The following is a 27,466-nucleotide window of genomic DNA, read 5'->3' on the forward strand; positions in this document are numbered from 1 at the left end:
ATAAGGCCTGCGAGACCATTTGTGAAATTATTAATTTTAAATAATAATGCATACGTTAATTTCAACCCTCTATCAGAAATGGCAAGCAATCGCATAGCCCGCGGATAATTTCGTAAATACTTGAATGGCCCTTAATGGGGAAAAGATTCCCACCCCTGCATTAAAGAGTGATGATTTGTAAAGAGTAAAGAGAGAGAAGCACACCGGTGTGACTGTTGACAGTGCTGGTGTGTGCAGGTGAGGTTGAGGTGGATTGAGTGGGGGTGAGAGGTTTAGCGGTGTTTGCAGATGAGTTGACGTCATGAGTTGCACCTTGTCAAAGTGATAGATGACAACAGACAATTAGAATGAGCTGACCTCTTTACTCTATATACTGTACTGCAATGCTCATAATTAAATAATCGTATATTGCCAAAGTTCTCATTTCCAACTGTACAAGTGCAAAGAACATTGAGGCTGAGCTATGAAGGAAGTAATAGGCACACACTATTATTATTATTATTAGACATAAATAATATCTACTTAATATATGTAAGAAAAATAAAATATTTCTTTACATTAATGTAATATAAACATTAACTAAGAATGAACAATTGTATAGTATTAGCTAATAGTAAGAAAGAAATAACAGTAAATGCTGTAATATTGTTAACAAATGACACTTTAGTGTAAAGTATAAAGTATATTTGAAACTGCACAGTTTAAACAAGCCAGTTTAAATAGCATATATGAACTATACAGAGTAAAACACAGGTGAAAGAAGACATTTCAAGGTGAGAATTATTACCTGGATCTGTTGGTTTGTGGGTTTGTGTAAAATTGTGTGTGGGTAAGAGGCCTGTAGCTAAGGGAACAGCAAGATGATGACAATGTGATATCTTGTGCCACTTTATGTAATTCTCAAATACATAAAAATGACACTGCTACCTGCCGCTGTGGTGCTGGGGTGGTGTTGATGCAAGGTGGTGAGTGGGGGTTTAGGAGAGGTTTTATTCTCAGTCTGGTTCTTAGTTTCAGACCCATTCCCTAAATGACAATTCAATGGTCAATGTCCATTATGTGGACAAATAGGATGAATACAGGTAAAGTGGGACATTTTCTGATAAATTGTCATTGTTGTTGTGTTTAAAATATGATCCAAATGGATAAAATAATGTCATACCATATCAGTTAATAATGAGCTTAATACAGATTTTTAGAAATGGAAGAATTGACACAAAATACATAGATAAGCGTAAGTGTCCCACTTTATTTATCTGATCATATGAGCACATTTGATCAGATTTTGAGGCATTGAAGTATTCTGATTCATGTGTTCATTGCTTTTGTGGAACATTTATAAATCTATGATTGATTGTCCCACAACATTTTGTTATGAGAGTTTGACGCAGCCAAAAATATCAGTTCAGTCCAACTGAAACTGATCTGTGCTGCAGTGAAAACCCATTAATGTTGTCATGACTTGAAAAATCAAGCTGGCTTAATTAAAGTTGCACTTGTGTACATGGTAGTGTGACAATAAAGTGATTTGATTTGATTTGAAATAGTTTTCAAAGAGGTTTCAGCTCTTTTGTAGTCTTACGTTGTTTTTTTTTTGGCAAAAAGTTTAGTGTGATGTCCAAAAGTAATCCAATTATATTACCTACCAAGTGTTATTTAAAAAGACAATTTTATATGTGTAATTTCTAATCAGCACTGAATTACATTTTTTAGGTAATCTACCGAACACCGTTAACTAGATACACTCTATAATGAGTAGCTTGCCATAGCCAAAAAGTATTTTTAATAATAGAAGTACATATAACATACATCTAAATTATGCAAAATGTATGAAAATGGCCTCTTGAAGCAAAGCGTGATGAGAAGATGGAGGTCAGAGTGAGGAGAGGTGGTGAGTGCAAGAATAATAATGCAAGAGTGTGAGGTTGATGAGGTGCTGTAGATTTACCTCCTGTGGTATTTGTGTTTGCTTGAGTGTCAGAATTCAAGGAGTTGGTCAGATTGCCTTTAATCAAAGGTTTAAAATAGGTTGGTACTGTGAGAACATATATAAGCATATCAAGATTTCACAAATGTATTTCTGACCCACGTGTTCAATGCACATCACAATCTATAACAGAGTAGAATATCAAAAAAAGAAAAAAGTAACTTTCACAAAACAGTGACACATTCCTTGCCTGTGTTTCTCTTTGGAAGATAGATTTACATTATGTGACTGATTACTGAACAGTTTTTTTTTTAGCATTGGACGTAGAATTCATATAACCAACTGGCATGTTAATGGCACAAATAAAAACATAACAGAAAAAAAAGAGGACACACCTTTAATCGATAAAATATGGTTTGTGCCGACCGCAAATAATTTTGTGCCGTGAATTATTGTCAGCTGAGAACCATTTACAACATGGTCAATCTAGTTCTAGTAAGCCTGTATCATATTAATAATTTAGCATATTGTTGTTGGGCCAATGCAGTTCACGGTTGGGTTGCTAGCTGTCCTTGTAAAATCCTCAAGTCCTGAAGAAAATCCGGTTGACTACTTGTGATATAGAGCTCTCTCACAATAAACAAAATCTCCTCCATGAAACCCAAATAACGCAATCCTAATTTATTACTACTAATTCACAATGGTGGCGAGAGTTTGAGAGTTTGCAATGCAGCATGTTGGGAGGATGGGTGTCAGAGGTCATGAATGCAATTGCTTGGTTGCAAGAAGTAATGCAGGAGTGTGTGTCTGCTGTGGTGATGAGTGTTGTCATGGTTACCTGAAACAGCTGGAGAAGTGGGTGAGGGTGAGGGTGTGGTTAAGTTGACAGGTTCACCTATTTGACACAATCACAGAGTTTAAACCAGACTTAAAGTAGTTTTCATGCATGACAAAGTTTGTTTCCCTGATTTATAAATTAAGTACATTATTACCCACAAAAAGCTTCCTTACTGTATCAAGAGAGGATTCAGTAACACTCAGTGATAAGCATTTGGAAAGTTGACATGTACTGCAATGTAACGTGCTTTATTCCATCGAAAACTATTTTAAACTGCTTTTTTGCAAACTCTTCTATAATCACTGTATGCATGTAGTTTTAATGACCTCATATTAACCCTTTAATGCATGCCTCTGGTCTTTAGTGACCCGAGACCTGACTCCACCATGTACCTCATTTATTTTTTGGAGTTATGCTCAAACTTTTCTAGTATTCCTCAATCTTTTTACATTTGACATTGTGTGACGAGGAAGAGGGCGGGGCTGGGCCATGACTACACACGCCCAGCCCCCAATTGGGCTAATCAGCCGAGGAGAGGGATAAGTGCAGCGGGATGCGGCAGTTCGGGAGAGAGAGAGCCACATGCAGCTGCCATGTGTGTGTTTGTGTGTCTTTTTTATAAATTAAGTATTATTTTGACTGTTCAGCTGGTTCCTGCTGGTTCCCGCCTCTTCCTTTCCCATTTTTAACTATGTTACATATTGCTATTTGACTAACTATTCGGACAGGGTTGAGCGAGTGGGGGAAATTGTGTTGAGCCCGGGTTTCAGAACATAAAATTACGTAATGTGAAGGGATTGTCCATATTTTTCATTAAAGAGTGTAATATATGATTGCATGCTTGTTAATGTCACTAATTCTGTTCTATTTAGCCAGATATTCCAATCAAATTCTTCTAATAATCACAGGTACGGTATCATTTTCCAGTAGGTTAGTTAGCTGACAACAGTGTGTAAATGCTGTAGACACACCCATCTCTGTGATTTTTACAGACATCCTTTATCCCATGCAAAATGATGGTAAACTTTACAGACGTCAGCAGTAATAATAACTTTACAGACATATGTCTGGGAAACGAATCACGTCTGAATAGGGCTTAGGAAGCAACATGAAAGTAAACCATAGCAAGTGTAATACATAAACAGTGTGATATGGCTATTGTCATTTGGGTGTACTAATGAAATGATGCAAGATGTGTGTCTATTTCAAACTTATGTGAATTATGTTGCTCAATATGTGTTTGACAGCCTGTTGCATCTCATGAATTTCAGTGTGAAAGTAATGAATCCTGCTCGGTATTTGTTGCATCATCTCTTTGATATATGAAAAATAAATTATATCAGAATATAATCTATTCTATTATTTTCTGTCTTGAAAATATTTTGAAAATTGGATATTATCTGTGCGTTTTATAAATCCATTAGTGATGGGATCTCTCTCTCTCTCTCTCTCTCTCTCTCTCTCTCTCTCTCTCTAAAGACCCGAGGTATGTAATCATTTGGAAAAACACCCATTCATTTAAGGGTTAATGGAGCGACTACATGGAATATTAGTACGGACCTACTTTATATTAGGTGGCATGAACTACTATGTACTTAAATGTACCATTTAATCACATTTGTAGTTACTTTGTTAAATTTACCCCAAGCCCATCCCTTACCCCAAAATCTCAAACCACTAACACCTAATCCTAACCCTACCCTTACTCCAAACCTACCTCAACCTCAGTAGCAGCAAATGTGGGAAGTTTGCAGAACAACATGAAGCTACACAGTAAACAAAAAGTCTTGTATGTATTTAATGTTAGTACATAGTAATTAAGGCCATCTAATATAAAGTGTGTCCATTAGTACTTTTAAAAGTTTACATTTGTCACATCATACAACAATTTAAAATGAACCTGTGAAAGGAAAACACTTTCTCTTATGCATTCTAATACATGTTTACCTTTTAGTCAATTACCTTCTTACAAAAAGGTAATTTCATTACTTTAACCAACGTACTTGTTCTATTTTTATTCAACACAAGGGCGTAGCAGCCCAACCCTGCATTAAAGAGTGATGATTTGTAAAGAGTAAAGAGAGAGAAGCACACCGGTGTGACTGTTGACAGTGCTGGTGTGTGCAGGTGAGGTTGAGGTGGATTGAGTGGGGGTGAGAAGTTTAGCGGTGTTTGCAGATGAGTTGACGTCATGAGTTGCACCTTGTCAAAGTGATAGATGACAACAGACAATTAGAATGAGCTGACCTCTTTACTATATATACTGTACTGCAATGCTCATAATTAAATAATCGTATATTGCTAAAGTTCTCATTTCCAACTGTACAAGTGCAAAGAACATTGAGGCTGAGCTATGAAGGAAGTAATAGGCACACACTATTATTATTATTATTAGACATAAATAATATCTACTTAATATATTTAATACAAATAACATATTTCTTTACATTAATGTAATATAAACATTAACTAAGAATTATTATTTTTTATTGTATTAGCTAATAGTAAGAAAGAAATAACAGTAAATGCTGTAATATTGTTAACAAATGACACTTTAGTATAAAGTATATTTGAAACTGCACAGTTTAAACAAGCCAGTTTAAATAGCATATATGAACTATACAGAGTAAAACACAGGTGAAAGAAGACATTTCAAGGTGAGAATTATTACCTGGATCTGTTGGTTTGTGGGTTTGTGTAAAATTGTGTGTGGGTAAGAGGCCTGTAGCTAAGGGAACAGCAAGATGATGACAATGTGATATCTTGTGCCACTTTATGTAATTCTCAAATACATAAAAATGACACTGCTACCTGCCGCTTTGGTGCTGGGGTGGTGTTGATGCAAGGTGGTGAGTGGGGGTTTAGGAGAGGTTTTATTCTCAGTCTGGTTCTTAGTTTCAGACCCATTCCCTAAATGACAATTCAATGGTCAATGTCCATTATGTGGACAAATAGGATGAATACAGGTAAAGTGGGACATTTTCTGATAAATTGTCATTGTTATTGTGTTTAAAATATGATCCAAATGGATACAATAATGTCATACCATATCAGTTAATAATGAGCTTAATACAGATTTTTAGAAATGGAAGAATTGACACAAAATACATAGATAAGCGTAAGTGTCCCACTTGTATTTATCTGATCATATGAGCACATTTGATCAGATTTTGAGGCATTGAAGTATTCTGATTCATGTGTTCATTGCTTTTGTGGAACATTTATAAATCTATGATTGATTGTCCCACAACATTTTGTTATGAGAGTTTGACGCAGCCAAAAATATCAGTTCAGTCCAACTGAAACTGATCTGTGCTGCAGTGAAAACCCATTAATGTTGTAATGACTTGAACAATCAAGCTGGCTTAATTAAATATTACATGAAAGATTTTTAGTGTTACTAACTCAAACGATTAAGTACAATATTTTCTTGTAATTCGCTTGAATTCTTGAATTATGTTTCTTTGGTCTAAGGAGACTTATGGGGACATTTAAATAGTTTTCAAAGAGGTTTCAGCTCTTTTGTAGTATTACGTTGTTGTTTTTTTGGCAAAATGTTTAGTGTGATGTCAGCATTAGGATGGTCGGTGTCCCCTTTGGTCAAGTTGGATTCTGTTAACCGTTTTAGTTCTCCTTGTGCAAGTGCAACTGAAGTACATGTTTATATATATTTCTGTGGAGAAATAAGTTGATTTATAGATCAACCTAAAATTTGTCATAATCTTCTTTATTTGAGCTGTTTTATTGTATGACCTAAATTTGAGTCCATTCAATTCAAATGATTAAATTGAAACAACAACATATATATAGCAAGTTTAAGTTCAGTTCATTCTATATGATGACCAAGTTAAGTGAACTTAATTACTCTAGTTTTTGAGATGATATTACTCATTCAACTGAGTTTACTCAATCAATTTGAACAAGTTTGCTCAGTCAGTTTTTCAGTGTGCAGTTTGTATTACAAAAAGAGGTGAGAGTTTTGATGGCGGTGTTTGTAGGTGAACTGTAACTTGTGAAGGTGGTTGTTGACAATATAGAAGAGTTCAAATGGACTGAACACTGTAATGATTTACTACAAAGTGTTTAATTCAATTACACATAGCAATTGAATGCATTATAGTAAAATACATCACCTTGCGATTATGCTATGTATATGAATTCTGAAGTCGAGTCTCAAGTACAAAACATTGGTTCTACAGAGTGAAACACTTATGTTAAAAGTGCTTACCTTTGGTTCTATCAGTTGATTTTGAGGTTTGTGTAAAATGTGTGCAGGTGAGGGGCTTACGGCAAAGGGAAAAGCAAGTTGATGACAAACAGTGTTACGGGTTAAGCTGTAGTAATGGGGAAATGACTGAAGAAATGTTAAAAGCATAATGGTATAAAACTGTGTACTTCTGTCTATTACCACCTTCTGTGCTCCTTATACCAGCAACGGTAATACATGCAATTAGAATAGCTAAATTCTTTCCTTATTATAACCTTATTGAAATGCAATATCTAACACTCAAATGTTGAATCTTAATACTGTTTGCACATTGACATTAAACTAGAAATGGATTAAAGACAACTTTTTTAATTACAGTAAATGTCTTAAAATATCTTCAAATGTTACATCAGATGGAGACAATTTCAATGTAAAAGTTATAATTCAAAAATATGTAGATGAAACCAGGATGCACACTGAAAAGTGTGACAAAGACCAAAAGATAGGAAGACAGAGAAAGGGTCGAAAGAGGTCTGGAGTCTGGACTAATGGCCTGTAACCCAGCTGCCCAAGAGCAGAGCCCAGATATAAGAGGAAGCCAGAGAAAAAGAGGAATAGCAAAAGTTACAATCCTATTTAATCCTTTCCTTGACCATGTGATCAAACCTCATGCATTTAAACTGAACAATTAGCAGATCACTGATGTATTGATGCTGACATGTGAATATTGGCAAATCGAGAAAAGATGATGTGGAAATACAATGTGGAACATTTACCCATAAAGGCATCCCAATTATTTTACTGCAGTTGAACAGGTTTCATGTGTGGCTATAGTCTTCCATTTTCTCTGACATGTTAGTTTTTCATGCCGCTTTAAGTATTGTACTTTCGCTTTAATGAGTGACTGACAAAGTTGCCAATTGATTTCATGTTTATACATTTTTAATGAAAAGAGTTAAATGAATGATACAAGCAATGGGTAATCCAAAAGTAATCCAATTATATTACCTACAAAGTGTTATTTAAAAAGATAACATTACTGTATTACAATTTTATCACGTGTAATTTCTAATCAGTACTGGATTAAATTTTTTAGGTAATCTACCGAACACCGTTAACTAGATACACTCTATAATGAGTAGCTTGCCATAGCCAAAAAGTATTTTTAATAATAGAAGTACATATAACATACATCTAAATTATGCAAAATTTATGAAAACGGCCTCTTGAAGCAAAGCGTGATGAGAAGATGGAGGTCAGAGTGAGGAGAGGTGGTGAGTGCAAGAATAATAATGCAAGAGTGTGAGGTTGATGAGGTGCTGTAGATTTACCTCCTGTGGTATTTGTGTTTGCTTGAGTGTCAGAATTCAAGGAGTTGGTCAGATTGCCTTTAATCAAAGGTTTAAAAAAAATAATAATAAACATTCTAAATGCCAATAATACAATTCATTTACCACATTATTGTGCATAGTCAAGTAGCAAAATAAATAGGCATTCAATCAAACTATTTGGTACTTGGTGAAGTACCAAAATGCAGTGCAGTGAATTATTGTCAGCTGAAAACCATTTACAACATGGTCAATCTAGTTCTAGTAAGCCTGTATCATATTAATAATTTAGCATATAGTTGTTGGGCCAATGCAGTTCACGGTTGGGTTGCTAGCTGTCCTTGTAAAATCCTCAAGTCCTGAAGAAAATCCGGTTGACTACTTGTGATATAGAGCTCTCTCACAATAAACAAAATCTCCTCCATGAAACCCAAATAACGCAATCCTAATTTATTACTATTAATTCACAATGGTGGCGAGAGTTTGAGAGTTTGCAATGCAGCATGTTGGGAGGATGGGTGTCAGAGGTCATGAATGCAATTGCTTGGTTGCAAGAAGTAATGCAGGAGTGTGTGTCTGCTGTGGTGATGAGTGTTGTCATGGTTACCTGAAACAGCTGCAGAAGTGGGTGAGGGTGAGGGTGTGGTTAAGTTGACAGGTTCACCTATTTGACACAATCACAGAGTTTAAACCAGACTTAAAGTAGTTTTCATGCATGACAAAGTTTGTTTCCCTGATTTATAAATTAAGTACATTATTACCCACAAAAAGCTTCCTTACTGTATCAAGAGAGGATTCAGTAACACTCAGTGATAAGCATTTGGAAAGTTGACATGTACTGCAATGTAGCGTGCTTTATTCCATCGAAAACTATTTTAAACTGCTTTTTGCAAACTCTTCTATAATCACTGTATGCATGTAGTTTTAATGACCTCATATTAACCCTTTAATGCATGCCTCTGGTCTTTAGTGACCCGAGACCTGACTCCACCATGTACCTCATTTATTATTTGGAGTTATGCTCAAACTTTTCTAGTATTCCTCAATCTTTTTACATTTGACATTGTGTGACGAGGAAGAGGGCGGGGCCGGGCCATGACTACACACGCCCAGCCCCCAATTGGGCTAATCAGCCGAGGAGAGGAATAAGTGCAGCGGGATGCGGCAGTTCGGGAGAGAGAGAGCCACATGCAGCTGCCATGTGTGTGTTTGTGTGTCTTTTTTATAAATTAAGTATTATTTTGACTGTTCAGCCGGTTCCTGCCAGTTCCCGCCTCTTCCTTTCCCATTTTTAACTATGTTACATATTGCTATTTGACTAAAGCCCTATGCGGACAGGATTAGTTTTATATGGGGACGTGGAGTAATGTAACAATTACCAGAGCTTCTCAGTCATTTTATTCCCATGCGAATCGATCATGTCAGTGATTTTTCGGGTTCCTGCGCCAGTAACAATTACAGCATGTTTAACCTACTGTAAAATGGCCTGTAAAAATAACCCCAGGTAATATTAATCCCGTACAAATCGACATATTGGTAAAAGCCTGTAAATCTCCACTTTCCAGCCCTCAAGCTGCTTCTTAAGTGAGGGACACATCCCCGAACTCTTTAAAAAGGTGATCTGGTCCCCCCCCACACTTTTTCAAGCTAACCCCATACTGAGCCCAAATGGTGGATTTGTATACCGTATTCTTCACTTTTTGTTTCTTTGGGCTGATTAAGCAACCATTCATCCAATCACAGGTGAGTTTCATCAGCCAAAACGTCTTTTACATAATAGGATAGATCTGCTGTGTTCTTAGAACACTTAGAACAAGTCAATAGATATAGTATGTAGACATGCTTATTTATACATGAAAATATACTGACATTATTGAAACTCATAACTATTATAAGACTATTATTGTTGTCTTTTGATAAAAGTCATGCTCAGCATTTCACACACTGTAGGGAAATGATAGATTTGCTTTGTTCTTATAATGCTTAAAACCCCTACTAAAGTCTCTTTGTAGATCTGTACATTTTCTTTTGATCGTTGTTTCAGTGACAAATTTCTCACAAGACACTCATTTGTCACCACCTTCTGGCATCACCAGAAATTGTCACTGAATGAATTGTTAAATGGATCTGAACACATTTTGGTGAATGTAGACAAAACACTTAAGCCACTTGGATACAATTAAATCCCACAGAGTAAGAAATAAAATTGTGCACATGCACAATTGTCATTATTGTAATTGATAAATCATTTATTCAGGACCAGCTTGTGCTCAGTCTTTTATTGTCATGTGTGAAACAGAAGCAGGTGCTCCACAAGATGCCCTTTATTTTTGCAGCTGATTTAGCAAATGTTTGCAATTAGTTTGCAATACTTGCATCTTTAAAATACTACAAATACAAGTACATAATACTTATATCTTAATATATACTGTAAAATATTAATACTGCACTAGTGTTGGGTTTGAGTGAGCCACCTAGTCACAGATGTGTCCTCCCAATCTTAAAATGACTGCTACAGCCTTGATTCAACATCTATTTATCAAGGTACAAAACAGCACATGTTCACTCTTGTCAACCTCAATCTTTCACTGAAATACTAAAACTGCATTTATAAAGTTAAATGAAGCTTCTTCTAGAAAGGTTAACATAAGGTAACATCTTTCAAAAGTTCTCCTCTTCTGATCCACCGAAGAAAGTAAGTCATTCGGGTTTGGAACTTTAGCTTGAGTAAATGACAACAGAATTTTCATTTTTGGGCACATTAACCCTATAGCATCTAAAGTAATTGATTAAGTCAATAATATGATCAAATCAACCTGAATATATGAGGTTACACCAGCAAAAATTTGAAATTGCTCTTTAAGGTAAATCCTGCAGTTTCAATTTTACAGTGTATTAAGATCTCTTGTGACACCAAAACCTTGGATGTTGAAATTTTGCAATGACTATATTTTAAACGATTCAACCAGTGCAGAACGTATTTGACAAATTATTAAGCAAGGAAATGGTAAAAAGTTCCCTAACAATCAATCAGCTCAGTTCATAAATAGATCAAATATTGGCTTGAATTAATACGAATAAGAGACTTTCAAATGAAAGTCCAATGGCACTGTTATTTTGTGAAACCCCATTGAAAAATCAGCTCCTAGTAAACCATTGGCTTTGGTCAGTCTCAGAAACAGGAAGGGAGGTACTAGTAGTGGTCTGTGTGTGGTATAACCTGGCTGCCAAGGAAATACAGAGTGAACACAGAATGAACACAAACTATTTCAGTTTCTCAACCACATCTTCCTGTAGTTCTACAAAAACCCTTCCCCCTTCTTCCTTCCACGGGCAGTGACTTTTTGGTTTCTCTTCTTTTGTTGCGTTTGAACTACTGTTCGTATATTTGGCTCATGAAACTTCTAAATGTACAGTAAAATATCTTGCTGTATTTTTATGGTAATTGTTTATGGCCTTTACATCTTTGTGGGGCCAAAATACTTTTGGGAGGTGTACAACTCTTACAAAAATCTGGAGTTCTGGCAAATTCGCCACTTGTTATGTTCACATGGAAATAATCTTTGCAATTTGCTGCAAATTATTGGCATATGTTTGCAGCTCTTCACTGGAAGTGGTGAACCTGCAGCAAATGTTTGGCAACGATGCACAATTTGCCGCTACTGGACAAAACTTTTATGGCAAACCAGTGGAATTTGCCACAATGCTCATTTCCATGTAAAAAAATATGTGACAAAATTTGCCACAGGGATTTTCCAGAACATTATAAGGGAAGTCATGCGGGATGACATGCTATGGGCAACTCCATCTAAAACTGTTTGAAGAGTTTTGCTCATTCTTTTAATTACTGTATTATGCGTGCATCGTTTGTGAACTCATATTCATTGAAATACTACATTTTTTACTCACCATTCAAAACGAACAAATGAAGGCAAAATGTGATTAAAAGCTTTGAAAAACTTACGTTGTCAGATCACGGCACCTAAAATATATTCCTTCCCTTGATTTGTACAAAACATGTTCTTTCCAACAACGTTATCTGAAGAACTTTCAACCTCTTGTTGCTGAATTTACAGTGAGATCAGACTGTTTCTAAATCAGAATTTTAGAAATTCACAGACAATTACCTACAGAATATTTCAATGATAACTTTGTATCAAGCTCAATATAACACTTTAAAAAACCTAAAACAAGTCTCGTCACCCAAATATAAAGACTGTGTGCACAACAAATCAATTGATCAACATTGATGCTGCAACACTGTAGTCCTACTCAATGCATTGTCATGATGACAATCTGAGAAACATCAGAGCAGGAGTAATTATATTCTTTGCCAGATGTGGTATTGCTCAACGGTCAACGGATGTAGAAAGGAAGTCCCGTCTTACAGGTAAAAGAGCCAATCACCTTTTAGATACAGACATTGACTGTCAATCAACTCGCTAATGTGCATGCGCATCAGCTATACAAGCCGGGAAAATTGTGCGTAAAATAAGGTAAAGAAGTACAATTTATGATTCCAATTTTATCCCATTTTATTGCTAATTTGAAATATGTTCTATGATCATAATCTTGACCAACCGGTTTGGAGATTTCGGTGTCTCTCCATTTTAGTAGATAGTAGCTGCACTGGCATGAATGGAAATAGCCTACTGAGAGCGTTCCAAAGATGGCCGACAGTAGGCTGACTTGCTAGAAAGACTTTGAGTTGGTTCACAACTTGAGGTGTGCATTTCGTTGTGGCTGTTATAGCAGGCCCAACTGTTTAATGGAACATGACAGTATGAGAATCATGACTGACTATCCACATGTTTACTCTGTTAAACAACAATGGTTTTCATTTTTAAGTACTATTTTAGAGAAGCTTTGTAATGATATTATCTGAGCATACATTTTTAATGCATTTCATTTGACTGCCTTGCTTTTAAAAAGTTTAAAAAAAACTTGCTTCGTATGTAAATTATGCCAAAGCTAATTGTTGGAATTAAACAACGATTAAAACTCATCTTTATCTTAAGACTATACAAGAAAGAATGATTCTAACTGAATATGAAACATACAAAGGAATTGGAAGGAATGTTATCCACTTGGGTTCTTGCTTGTGCCTTCCACAAAAACAAAATCCAGATTTATTTTTGTTTTATTTTGTTTATTAGCTTTTGACTTTGTTTACTGAAAATGAGCCAAATATCTATAATGTAGGAAGAATCTATAATTGGAAATGACTCTCTCCCATCAAAGTCCTTGCCAGTTCTTTGGAGACACATTAGAAATGGTTATATGTTGGGACAAACATAATTTTTACCCGAACCTAATGTTAGGGTCGGTCGCAAAACTTGCCAATTGGACAAATTCTCATTTGCCAATAAGCGAAAATGAGCTGCCGCCTAATGCAGAACGGACCACAAAATGGTGCCGCGATATGCAGAAAAGGAAAGTGAACATTTTGGGCTAGTTTCTATGTAAAATCCCGGGCCGATTTCTCTTCCCAGTCCAGCCAAAATAAATATTTCTGACATCATACGTTTCTGTACTGAGTGGTGCCTTGTATCCTTAAAACCTTGAATTTATTAAGGTGATTTGCATCCTTTTTTCAATGCTAAAACACTTTCATCTACCCCAGCTTATAAGTAAGTCATTTGTTGGTCATTTCCCCCAAAAGTGTAAACACTGTGACTCTGTTGCACTTTTAACATGGTTTAAGCCAGAAATATTCAGCTGCACTTCCATCTTGTCTAAATATATATATACATGTATCTAATTGTTCAGGCCTATAAGCAGCCCTCAATATCAGAGGCCCATCTTTCGATCTCAATCTTCCTTTTCTACATGATTTGCATGTACAGTGCAGTCAAAAAGATTCATATCCGTTCTGAACCCACAGTGCTTTGAAATAAATAGTCAAACACACCTTTTAATACACTTCTTCCTCTTACTGCATTAGTTTTTCAGAAACTCTCATGAACACCATTTTAGCTGATACATTTGCAAGGCACAGAAACTGCCTCAAAATGGAAAAAGGAAGTGGTCAGGGGCAAGGCATCTGAACCAACATGCAATGAGTGCAATGTGACAACTAAGAGAAAGTGAATAATATAATATAATAAATGTGTAACCAAATGTATTCAGTTTGACTCAGTCATATTAAAAAAAAAAAAATGACAGTTAACACATTTAAAAGTTACTATGTGAGGTACGTTCCAAAAAAAGGAATTATCCAACTCTAAAAACCCAACTCTATATACTGTAGCAAAAAAAGGGGTCTTGTTTGAAAGAGGGTTCCAAGAAGCTGAGTATAGGAGTTTAGGACAGCACTCACACTCTAAAATAACAAACAGGCTGTGAACAGCATCCATCAAAATTTGTCAGGAGAAAGATGCTGGAGTCAGGAGTGATTGACTAACAGCACAGTCTCTAAACACCAGTCAAATCCAGTAGAACTTCAAGACAGCTTGAGGGGATACGCCCAAACATCAGCCTTATCTCTGACAGCCCCTTCAATAGGTAATGCCGACTATACACTATACACACCACGCCAAAGTGTCCCGCCAAAGATCGCTTTGAAAAATCACATGTTAAAAGTTTTGTAGAGCATTCATTTATGAGATTACGAAAGCTTTGTTTTGACTTCAATGCTTTATGAAGCAATAACTTCTCACGTTGACTGTCTAAAGAGAATTCCTCTTCTTCTCTGCCACTGATATCAGTAAAATAATAACAACTAATAATGCCCTCTTTCTCAGATGTATTAAAATACTCAGATAATTCTGGAATCTGTAAGCAAAATATGTTCATCCTGCATGAACTCGCCAACTTCGGATTATCATTGACATGTCTGTCAAGATTATACGTTCCTTCATTAATTTATTAAGTTTAGCCATTTAAAATGTTAAATTAATTAATAGAGCTGGTAAATCATGATCCTATAATCTATATTTATAATTTCCAATGTAACTAACATCATGGATATGAGACCAAAAAATGTACAATTCTACACTAAAACCAACAACAACTAAAGTTGAGCTAAATCTGTTATGAGCTAAATTAATTTCCAAAGTCACTACTACCTGCAGTTAGCAGTACATGTTCAGAAAAAACATTTATGAAGATATGTCAATATATATACATACATAGTACCAACAAAAATGTAGAAATCTCTTGCTGAGATATTTTTGAGATAAAGGTTTTGTACTTACATTGAAAAAAGCATAGGACAAAAACCAAGACAAAAAATCTCGCCATATCCAAGAGTCCACCTCTTCTAAGACACCATAAGTCCTGTTTGAAACAGACACAGATCGGAGTTAACAATCTGAACGCTTAAAGACTTTCTGGTCTATCTCGGTTTGTTTTGTCTTTTTATCTTACGTTTTCTTATTCGTCTAATCAATTGGTCTATTTGCACTTGTGGCTTAAACTCCTCACGCTTCTTTTTTTGGGACTGCAGACAGAGTCTCTAGTGTCAAAGACACTCTCTCCTTCAGCTTTGCGTTAAGGCCCTTTCTTAACAGGAAGTTGCATTTTCATCTACGCCACACATCTTTCGACTTGTACAGAGTCATGACCTTCAAATGGAAATGAGAGAATAAGATCTCATTTTAGCCCATTGAGGACTGGTAGTGGTGGTCAACACATTCAGAAAATGAAATCTGGTCAAATCTCCAGTCTGAACATTTGAAGACATTCTAGTTTCAAGTCAAACATGATCACAAGACATTTGTTACATAGCTCAGATCAAAGCATCACCGTAAAGCAAAATAATGCTTTTCTTTAATGCTTAGAACACCTTCTCAACAGACACTGACAGAATTACACAAAGCATTTTACAAGGCTAATTTCAAAACTCTAATTTACAGACTGATCTGACTGTGAATTCGGTGATAGTGAGTCGAAAGTTTATGCTTACATTTTCCCATTTATGCTTACCGAAATTCAAACTGCCGAAACTGGAAATGACATTGCGGTGAAATGTCCACATGGTGGCGCAAAAATCGAGTTGTATTTTTAGTTGTTAATGAAGTAATAAAGGAAACAGGCATGGATAATTAATCAACCATACACACTTACCCAAACCCCAACCCTAAACCTAACTGTCAGTAGAGCTACATTTGTTATTTTAGAGCAGAAAGACAACCTCCGAATAATGCTCACCATTGTTTACATGAACGTAACTATTTCCTGGTTTCCATGAGAACAGACCCTGTATCTTGAAGGTTGCTCAGTAGCGCCACAGGAAAATATGAACACATTTGAAATTATGCAAAATTCTCTAATGGTGGAAAGGGCTTCTCATTAACTCGGCAGTATGGGATTGATTTCAGGGAACATGAACATTCGGAAGCAGAATGTCGATTTCCCATGTCATCATGTTGATGTAAAAAACGAAATACTATAGACAGGTGTCTGCATAAATGAATCACAGGACAAAGACACATTATTCTATTGCATATTATTGTGAATTATGATTACATGTCTTATGTAGAACCCTTGATATAAGAATTCCAAAACATGAAGTTAGAACTTGTAATGATACAAATTTGTCTTGGAAATGAAATACAGTAGTTACTTAATGATAATACTTTTACTAATAAAACTTTATTAATTTAATTTCGTTATTAATTTCTAGAAAATGGCTAGTCAAGCTGCTTAATACTGATTAGTCTTTACAGAGTTCCAGCTATGCTAAAACATAAATAGTTACAGTTATTACACAAAACACTATTCAACCAGATGCTTTGTATATTAACACACACTACCTATAGAAGCAAACTATTAACCTAAGTTTTCACGATCACACAAGAAATCCACAAGCTGCTTCACAATGTTCATGTAGAATGAAATTGACCCCATTCTGCCGAATTAATGACAAGCGGCATGTCCCATTAGACATTTTTGCATGATTACACTTCACATGATTTACAACTAAAAAGACAACTTTCTTTTGGAGCCACTGTGTAGAAATTTCACCCAAAACAAATGGCGCTCACAAGAGTCCATACTTTAAACAACATTTACAGCTTCAGCCACTGGGGGAATTGGTCTGAATTTTGGTGAGCACAGACCGATTTCAGCAGCAGAACTTTCAACCTAATTTCACCAAATTTACAGTAAGGTCAGCCTAACATTTCAGGTACTATATCTTCTAATGGAGGGATTAATGAATGCACTTACTGAATTTGTTCTGTAGAAGCTCAAGGCAGTGCAATATTGAAAATGTAGTCCCATCTGAGAGGGTTGCAACACCACAATGCACTTTAGCAATGATTCTCAAAATGTTTACATTTTGTATTTTTTTTTGTCACACATACATTTGCAAATATACAGTGATTTACTTTTTTTTTTATTACATTTTTTTGCATATCCCAGCTAAGCTGGGGTCAGAGCACAGGGTCAGCCATGATATGGTACCCCTGGAGCAGATAGGATCAAGGGCCTTGTTCAAGGACCCAACAGAGGCATCTTATGTCAGTAACCCAGAGCCTTAACCGCTGAGCCACCACAGCCCCAGTTTAGGAAGTGCCTTATTGCTTAAGTACAAAACCATAAATCTATTTGCTAATGTGTAGTTACATTAGCAAATACAGTTCTATTTGAACAATTAATTTCATCTGCAGCTTATTTCTTGTTAGTCACTGATAAGATGTTAAAATACACTGATTTGCAAAAAAAAATCCAGGCTACAATATACGTTTACATTTAGAGCTTTATTAATCCCCATGGGGCAATTCATTCAGACTGTCATGGTGCTTCACATATACAGACAACACTGAATACATAAAAATACTCAAAATACATAAAATATATGCAATAGCACCTGCAAGACATTTCCAGATGCAAAGTGTTTTTAACCATGCCATTTTGAACATTTAAAACTTTGAAAGTGTGTGTGTATATATATATATATATATATATATATATATATATATATATATATATATAGTTTTAAGCTTTATAGTCATAGCATTAATGTCTACAAAGTGCCTAATCTACGCAAGTTGAGACTACATAAAAATGTAATATTTTCTGCAGCCTAACTTGTAAAGCTTACAAAATTATGTAAAGAATGTATCTCACTTTCCAAGGCCTCTGCAAGTAGGTAGCACTGCAAGATACCACTTCCTTGCCTGTACTTTTTTTTTCTTTCCTCTCTTTTTTGGTTTCCCGCTTGTTTGAGTAGCACAGAAGTGAGAAAGAGAGAGAGAGAGAGAGAGGCATACACAGATAAAAACTCAAAGTGACAACCTACTGTCTGTATGAAAGATAATAATCAACTTTAAATATCTGGGAGGTCTTTTAGATGATCAATAAAAAGTTGTGTGTGAATGTGTAACGTGTAATTGTTACATCAAGATAAGAATACAAAAATATACTGTAGCTAGTTAATCAAAAGTACTGTTAAAAAAACATGCATATGTAAATTCTTTAGTTCTCTGTTCTTTTTTGATCAGTCTGTTCGTTAACAGCCACTGAACTTCATGCTCTTCTGTCCTCGATTGACTTGGAAAGAATAAGCACTACAGCAACTAACAGATCGGGCAACCAGCTGGACCTAATTTTCACATGTAAACATGGATCTGCAAAAACTTCCTATTAGGACAAGATCAACCGCACCACTCACAGATTATTTAGGACATTCAACACACTCCTTGGTCCTCCGCCTCACTGACAGAAGATGTCTACACCACATTTTTTACTAGGTTACAGACATCAGCAATATATTCTCAGCACCTCACCCTCTCAAACACCCGCCTCCTGTATGCAGCTCTTCTATCTCCATATTCTGTCCTTTGGTCTTTAAACTCCTCCTCTCCAACCACCTGTCCCCTTGACCCCATTCCTTCCCACCTTTGCCATCTCTCCGTCCATCCTACCTGCACTCACACACAAAATTAACACATCTCTACCTATAGGCATTTTTTCCCACTACATTTAAGCAGGTTCGAGTAACCCCGCTGATTAAAAAATCTGCACTTAACCCCACACAAATTGAACACTACAGACCAGTCTCTCTCATCCCATTCATGTCGAAAACACTTGCAAGGGCAGTTTTCAATCAGATCTCTGCCTGTATCTCGCAGAACAAGCTGTTGGATTATTCAGGCTTCAAAAGTAGAAACTCCACTGAGACAGACATGCTGTCTGTCACTGAGTCACTGAGACAGGCGAGAGCTGGATCCAGATCATCCATCCTGATTTTACTGGACCTTTCTGCAGCCTTTAACACAGTCAACCATCAGATCCTACTCTCCACATTCTCTACTCTGGGCATCACAGGAACTATGCTTGACTGGTTTAAGTCTTATCTCTTAGGTAGGTCCTTTAAGGTAGCTTGGAGAGTTGAGGTGTCCAATTCACATCAGCTACTTACTGGGGTACCTCAGGACTCAGTGCTTGGGCCACTTCTCTTCTCTATATACACAAAATCACTGTCTTTCCAGCCCAATGACACCATGGTGAATGCTCGAATCTCTATCTTTTTGGAAGACATCTCGGCCTGGATGAAGGGACATCACCTGCAACTTAACCCAGCGAAGACTGAGTTCCTTGTCTTTCCAGCCAACACTGCTGACCACAACATCACTGTTCAGCTGGGTTCAACTACAGTAACGCCTTCCAAAATGGTCAGAAATCTAGGGGTAAAATCAAAGACAGCACGATCATGTAGATCTGAACATGCCACATAACTTCTTATTCAGTCACTTGTCATAACTAGACTGGACTACTGTAACACTCTCATTGCAGGCCTCCCTGCATGCACAATTAGACTCCTGCAAATTATCCAGTAAGGAGCAGCACGTCTGGTCTTTAATGAACCAAAGAGATCGCATGTTACAGCACTCCTTGTCTCTCTTCACTGGCTGCCGGTTGATGCACACATCAAAGTCAAGGCTCAAAGGTTCTTGATCAAAATCATGGTGCAGATACCAAGTACTAGTGTGAATTTTGAACAAAAATGTTGACTTTGGACCAGTTATTTTTTTAATTTCAACTGGTTAAATCACATTAAATGATCTTTTGTCTAGTGTAATACACTTCTCAAAAGATTGGTCAAACTGAAGTAACTTAATGTTCTGGTGTAAAACAATGAATAAACCCTCAAATTGGCATGGTATAAAATGAAAAAGTAGGTGGTGGGTAGTCTCGGTATGTGATAAACCACTACCGTAAATCTGTTCTCTCTAACACATGCTAAAAAGCACACTGACAATCTGACACGTAGACTCCACCCACGTTTATAAACACTGCTGGAACCTGATGATTAATTCTATAACTGTGGTGTAAAAAATATTTTTGCACAAATTGTAGATAATGTAATTGTGGCACATTACAATAATTCATTCAAACCGCTGGAGAGCAACTGTCTTTTTAAAAAAAAAATTTTTCACTGTGGTAGTGATATGTGATTGTGTGTTTAATGATAACACAAAACAAGTTTTTATATTTCTGGAGAAAATGTGAGAGGTGCTTACCTGTGCAAAACTTTCTGCCATCATGCTAGTGTGTTGTGGGAGGTTGCTGGTTGTTGGTTGTTTTTCAAGGTTTCTTTCTGGCCCAAGTCAAAAGAGTCTCTATGATATTCTGATCCCTAGATACTGTATGTCTACAGTTTGTCCTACCATGTTAGTGGGATTTTTTGACCATTTGATTAAAAGTGGGATGAGTTCCTGTACACTCCAAAGTTCAATCCTTAGGGTCTACAAACACAAAATGTGTTATTATGTTAAAAAAGCAAGATGCAAGCGCAACCAATGGAACAGAATGCATGTGTTTCAAGATACATTTTACTTGACATGGTGCCTTTAAAACGCTGCACTCATGGAACGAGATGCTGAAAAACTGAAATTTGTTGCAATGGTCAAAGATGTCACTCTGGTGCATGTTTACATAAAAAAACTATTCCAAATCTGCGCATTCAAACACAACAGCGAGTTCTGTGAAAATGGCCCCTTAGGGTTAAGGGCTTCTAAAAATCCCTAATCCTCAATATGTGCATTAGTAATAGCAACAATTCTTACCATAGCAAGCTCCATTAACTATGTTTTATCCAGCCTGATTTCATGAAAATTATCGCAAAATGAAATGAAGTGGTTCATTACACATATAATGGAAGTTCCGAGGCAAAATGTAAACAGTGTGGTGCTAAACACAAGTTAAATGTTCTCCCAAACAGATGAGGTTTTTAAGGTTCTTAATGCTCTGTCAAGTTTTAAATCAACAATACCTAACTCCCTACCCTAAACCTTAAACCTAAACCCAACTAAACTCATAATCTGATGTTTTATTGGTGAAGGGAACAAAAGCCATTGTTGGCATTAATTTCACCAGGAAACTGCCACAATATGTACAACGAGGCACAATGTAGGTATAGTAATGAATGTATGCGAACAGGTTGATTTTATCAGATAATTTGTTTTAATCTGTATGTTATTGTCTATATTACTCTCTGGATCCTCCAAATGTCAGTGTGAGTGATCTGCTGATAGAAGGAATCTTATTCAGTTTATAGATTTAAATGTTAAAACTATCCTCTCAAGAAAAGTATGCTAGGCTGTGTATCATGCAGATTTAAGCAATGAAATCAGTCTAACTGGAGATCAAATCTGCTACCTGAGTAAACATAAAATAACTACAAATAATACTATTCTAATTAATGCACTGCTGGTAATTACAATTCCCTGTTTTTCTCTGACCCTTAACGTACTTCACCACCTTTCGAGCAACTGCTTCAGGGAGCCCTCTGACCTCAAAGAAATCTTTGTTGCACTTGAAACATTTGTCATGTTTCAAGGTTGTCTGGCACTGCTCCACAAGGTGGTGTACTGACTGCTTACAAAAACCTCTCAGGGGCACTTGATTACCAATGCACCATGTGCTAACAATGGCTGCATCCCAAATCGCATACTATATATACAGTATGTGAAATAATTATTAGTGCCAGGTGGTACACTATTTTGTATGGATTTCATCCATGCACCGTTGGTTGAGAAAAGAAACTGGTTGTGATGGTTCTGTTTCGGCTTTTCAGTATTAGTTCTACAATTGCGATTAAATTGCATGGTAGCTAAACTGATAGAGCATCACACTTTCGATGCAGTCCTGAAGAGCACAAGAGAAAACAAGTGAGGGGAAAGAGTCGAAAAAGAGCCACAAAATGACGTGGTTGGTTCAGCAATTACGTTTTTCATCTTACCTTTGCCTTTTATGACACATACGGTTAGGTTTAGGTTTAAGGTTTAGGAAAGAGTGGTCGTTTTTGATGATTTAAAAACTCAATAGAGCATTAACGTTAAAACCGCATCTGTTTGGGTGAAAATTTTGCTAGCTTTTAGAGCACCTCAATGGACATTTCACCTCGGAACTGCCGCGAAAATAGCAAGAATTTCACCAATTTGAGATCACAGGCTTAAAATGTAGGGCGGGACTTCATTTTATCTATCGGAAATTGATTGGATTGACAAAAGTTGTCTTCTATAAGACAAGTATTTAAAGGGGGGAGCTGAACAATAAGAGGGCTTAGTAATGTCAGTCGCAAAGGAAAGTAGCCTAGACAGTAAATCGGTTTCTAAAATAGTTATCTGGCTATTTGTTAATATAAATCAACTGCCTGCAGTTGAAAAAAATAACACCTTTGACATAACATGTTCCGATAAACTGTTCACAAGACCAGAAACATGTTTTTGAATGCGATTTGGCTATTATCAATTTTGCTATACTGTATGTTAACGCTGATATGACACGGAAGTACATTTACATTTACGCATTTGGCAGATGCTTTTATCCAAAGCGACTTACAGTGCACTTATTACAGGGACAATCCCCCCGGAGCAACCTGGAGTTAAGTGCCTTGCTCAAGGACACAATGGTGGTGGCTGTGGGGATCGAACCAGCGACCTTCTGATTAACAGTTATGTGCTTTAGCCCACTACACCACCAAGTACGTCCCAAAATATATTATGACTTAATCAACCTTTCTACATAAAGTTACACCAACAAAAGTCATAGAAATAGCCCTTTAAGGTAACAACCGCATGTATTGCCTTTGTACAGTCTATGTGAATTTGAATGCAACCAATGATTAAAAAAAACAGTGATGACAACACCCATCGATAAAACCATTTCCCCTCTGGTGAACTGAGCATTGAGACATGAGCTAGACTCTTGCATGTCAGTCTATTTGAGGAGCATTTAAACAGATCACTGATGTGTTTGTGGCTAATGAAAGTTCTATTTTTAAACTATCAAGCACTTAATATCTTGAAGAAAAGGGGCATGATCTGTGAATGCTGCAGTTGTATTATGAATGGGAAGGGCAGGGCTGAGAAACCATGCACCACAAATTTATGCAAAAACTAAACATGTCTTCTTCCTCTTTGTTCTCGGTATCTGTGATATGCTGGACATTCTTAGGATGTGAAACTGAATGTGAAGTTGTTACATATGGTATAGCTATTTCAAATTCATTTGACACCACAAATGAAATTTCATTGGTGTAATCTAACATAGCAGGTTGATTCATTTTGACTGGAATAAAACCAGTTCATTTTTATGTTATCTGATGAATTTACAGTGTAAGCAGTCATAGAGCTGCTGTTGCACCTTTGAATAAACAGAAATACATTTTTGCTTCAAATTTATTGGACAGTTTTAACTCAAATAATGTGATTTTTACTGGCTAAAGTGGCAAGGATGCCTTATATTGACATACTCATATTGTCAGAATATTTCATAAAAGCATAATTTCTTAGCTGCTAAAGACAGCTGGAAGTCCTTGACAATGCAGCTGCCATTATTATGAGGTCATGGGGCAGAATGCAGGTCATGTGACAGGGTGTGTAACATCACCACAAACACAAACGTACACACAAACCTGACCTGAGTATTAAAAAGTCAGAGCAGTAAATGACAATACAGACTTTATTGTAATCATTTTGCACTGTAGCAATTAGATACAATTTTCATGAAATGTAAAAAAAAAAATTAAGTATACAATAACCTCTCACTTCTTGTAAAAATGTGGTACAACTGTAAATTAGTCTTGAAATGATCCTTTTAGACGAGCGATACAGTTCTAGGTGGATAATTACATAAATAAACTCTTTTTGGTATTCTTGATCAAATGTTAGTTCTTGGTTAAATGGCTTTACATAGTCATGACGGGAGTTGAACGTTTATTTTAAGTGCAAGGAATTGATCCTTTGACCTCCACTGTAAGTGCATTACTGTAAACACAATTTTCAGAAGTGATTTGTTTGTTTTTAGGGGTAATTTTTCCTCTGATGTTTTCATACCGCATAACTTGTTTTAAACCCAGAACATTGCTTTATTGTTATTTAAGGGCAACAAAACACCTCAAAAAGATCTCAAATTGCACAGATGCAAAAATCAATGTTTTTGTATTGGTGTGGTACAATTCAACGTTATATAATGCAAAACAAAAAATGGGGACTTTCCATCTTATTAGGCTAATTACAAAATGAAGAAGTTTACAGAGATGGGTTTATCAGCATCGAGGGGAAATGAGGAAATAGATGTGTGTGAGATATAGCGTGTGAGAAGTTTTTTTTTTCTTCTTCTCCTTTATCTGGGTTGTAAACTTCTTGCAGCCATTTGCATTTGGAGATTAAAAAAAAAAAAAAAATGTTAAGGTCTTGAGGTGGAATGTATGTCTTCAAAAAGTACATTTACAAGAACTTGGAGGGTGAGTTTCACTTCCTTACACAAGAAATTCTTCTGTAAGATCAAAAGTTCCTGCTTGCACAACTATTTTTAACTGTACAGATGTCATTTATAGTTCATAATAATAGATTTTTCAGATTTCAACAGAGATTTAGAGAAATTAAACAGTGTCCTGTGTGTACATGGATACTCATCATTGTTTCTAAGAGCTGGAGAGAAGTTCATTGTCCACCACTGGATGGCAGTGTGCATCCATGGCTGCTTCTGCAGACTTCCAATTCCTATTTGTCTTTTTGCCAATGAGGTTGACCTGTCCATTGCAGACCTTTAAAACATTCATCAGGCATGTTTTTTTGTTTGCTGCTGTTTTCTGTCTTCTGATCATCATTGCAACATGACTGTGCTTGAATTAACTTGTTCAGGAGTTTATTTAGCACACTGTATGTTGTATATGATCCACTGGGGTCCAAAACTCAAAGGCCACTTTAAAAATATGTGATTTCTTTCAATGAGACCTGGAAATAAACAAAGTTTATTATAAATATTTAAGATGTTTCCCTATTTCTAGTTCACTTATCAAATGTAAGCAAATTTGTGACATTGACCATGTCAATGACTTTGTGCAAAAGGTCAGATTTCCTTGCTTCCATTGAAGCTAACAAGATGGTCTTTGAAACATTCTCAGATTATCTAGCACAAACATGTGGAGTCCATGCCAGTTGATGTGCATGCTATCATTAAAGCAAAAGGGGGCAATTCAACCCTACACTTGTATGGTTAATCTCATAATATATTTTGTAATGATAAACAATGTCAAATTCTAAATACAACATTTTACATTTGAACACACATTCATATAAAAATATGCCGTGTATAAATACAGTACTGTGCAAAAGTTTTAGGCACTTATGAAAAACTTTCAAAGTTCAAAGTCTTAAAAAAAAATAACATCAAAAATAGTTGTCATTAATCAATTAACGTCATACAAAGTCCAGAAAACAGAAAAAAATCTAAATCAATATTTGGTGTGAACACTTTTGCCTTTAAACAGCCCCAATTCTCCAAAGTACACCTGGACACAGTTTTTCTTGGTTGTTAGCAGATAGGATTTTCCAGCTTCTTGGAGAATTTGCCACAGTTCTTCTATTTCGGCTGTCTCAATTGCTTATGTCTCTTTATGTAATCTCAGACTGACCCGATGTTCAGTGTGGGGCTTTGTGGGGGCAATGACATCTGTTGCAGGGCTCCCTGTTCCTCTATTCTAATCTATTTGCAAAAGTAATGTTTGGGAGTCTAACATTTATATTTCCTATTGACACACTAAAGCTGAAGATATAAATAACCAATTTAAGACAAATGCTTTTGTGAAACATCTAATGTCCCTAAGACATTTGCACAGTACTGTGTATATATATATAATATTGTGTAGTTCCCCCTTGTGCTCAAAAAACAGTGCCAACACGCATTTTAGAATAGCATTCAGAGATGATATTCATCTCACCACTATTGTACAGAGTGGTTATCTGAGTTATCATAGACTTCAGTCTGGCCATTCTCTGTTGTGCTCTCTTATCACCAAGGCATTTCCGTGCACAGAACCGCTGCTCACTGGATGTTTTTTGCAAGTTCACAAGGTCTCCTTTTAGATTGACAGCTTCCTAACAAGGACAGCCTAAAGCAGCAGCATGCCACTGGATTTAAGCCCTGAAGCTCCTGTCCCACGATGCACCAGAGAGCAGAGGGCTGTGTGTGATGTGTTTGTCTTTATTCTGCTCCACGTGCATGTACACTGCATATGAACAGTTTGTCATCAGCGTGCATATGTTTTCAAAATGCCATAAACACATTCCTCTGTCCTCTGACTGGCTATATACAATCAAATACAGACAAACACTAGGGGCCAGTCAAACAAGCTACTGTGTATGTTGGAACTTAAATCATATTTTACATAGATGAATAAGTAGGTTGTAAACACTAACTGCTGATAAAGACAACATATTCATTTTTTACAGGACAGGGGAAACAAATCATAGCTCTCGTACATCTAGTGTAGTTTATATTTAATAATCGTATAAGGGATTTTACGGATCAGGGGTTGTCACTGTCATAGATCTGCCAGTGAAACATTTTTTTAAACGAAGAGATATACAATTATACTAGAGTACTGCTAATATAATCTAAAGCCATAGCCTGTACATATTTTGCATAGAACTTTATCATTTGTTTACACAAAAAACAAACACTGATGACTAGTTATCACTATTTATTTGCTTATTGGGTTACTCTGCATCAACTCAACCCCCTGCTAAGTATTTTGTTTTAAAAAAACAAATTCTCCCAGTTGAAATAAATACATAAATGATAATGAAAGTCAAAATATGAAATGCCATGGATCAATATTTTCTGACTAATGCATCATTTTGTAGAGGTGGGTCAAAATGACTAATTTTGCCTTTGATTTTGGAGCAAAGCTACAGGTGGTTAAAAAA

The 27,466-nt window shown here is 36.2% G+C and overlaps 1 protein-coding gene across 1 annotated transcript; it reads right to left on the reverse strand.

The window, feature by feature from the left end:
• Positions 1-792: 792 nt before the first annotated feature.
• Positions 793-15,796, reverse strand: LOC127639861 (protein CLEC16A homolog). The gene is made up of 7 exons (XM_052122157.1): positions 15,669-15,796; positions 15,497-15,578; positions 8,908-8,964; positions 8,304-8,360; positions 2,766-2,822; positions 1,949-2,005; positions 793-1,026 (listed from the first exon to the last, which is right to left on the reverse strand). Exons 2-7 carry the CDS (start codon positions 15,540-15,542, stop codon positions 890-892), a joined length of 411 nt encoding a protein of 136 aa, XP_051978117.1. The 5' UTR covers positions 15,543-15,578; positions 15,669-15,796; the 3' UTR covers positions 793-889.
• Between the last annotated feature and the right edge of the window lie 11,670 nt (positions 15,797-27,466).

This window comes from Xyrauchen texanus, chromosome 48 (assembly GCF_025860055.1).
Source record: "Xyrauchen texanus isolate HMW12.3.18 chromosome 48, RBS_HiC_50CHRs, whole genome shotgun sequence".
Taxonomy (NCBI): Eukaryota; Metazoa; Chordata; class Actinopteri; order Cypriniformes; family Catostomidae; genus Xyrauchen; species Xyrauchen texanus.

Excerpts from the sequence above, each read along its gene's own strand:
- LOC127639861 (XM_052122157.1), bottom strand. The coding sequence starts at position 15,542 with ATGGCGAGATTTTTTGTCTTGGTTTTTGTCCTATGCTTTTTTCAAT. Across the intron at positions 8,965-15,496 it reads TGTCCTATGCTTTTTTCAAT|GTGAACCTGTCAACTTAACC; the intron begins GTAAGTACAAAA and ends TGTGTCAAATAG. Across the intron at positions 1,027-1,948 it reads AAACACAAATACCACAGGAG|GGAATGGGTCTGAAACTAAG; the intron begins GTAAATCTACAG and ends ATTGTCATTTAG.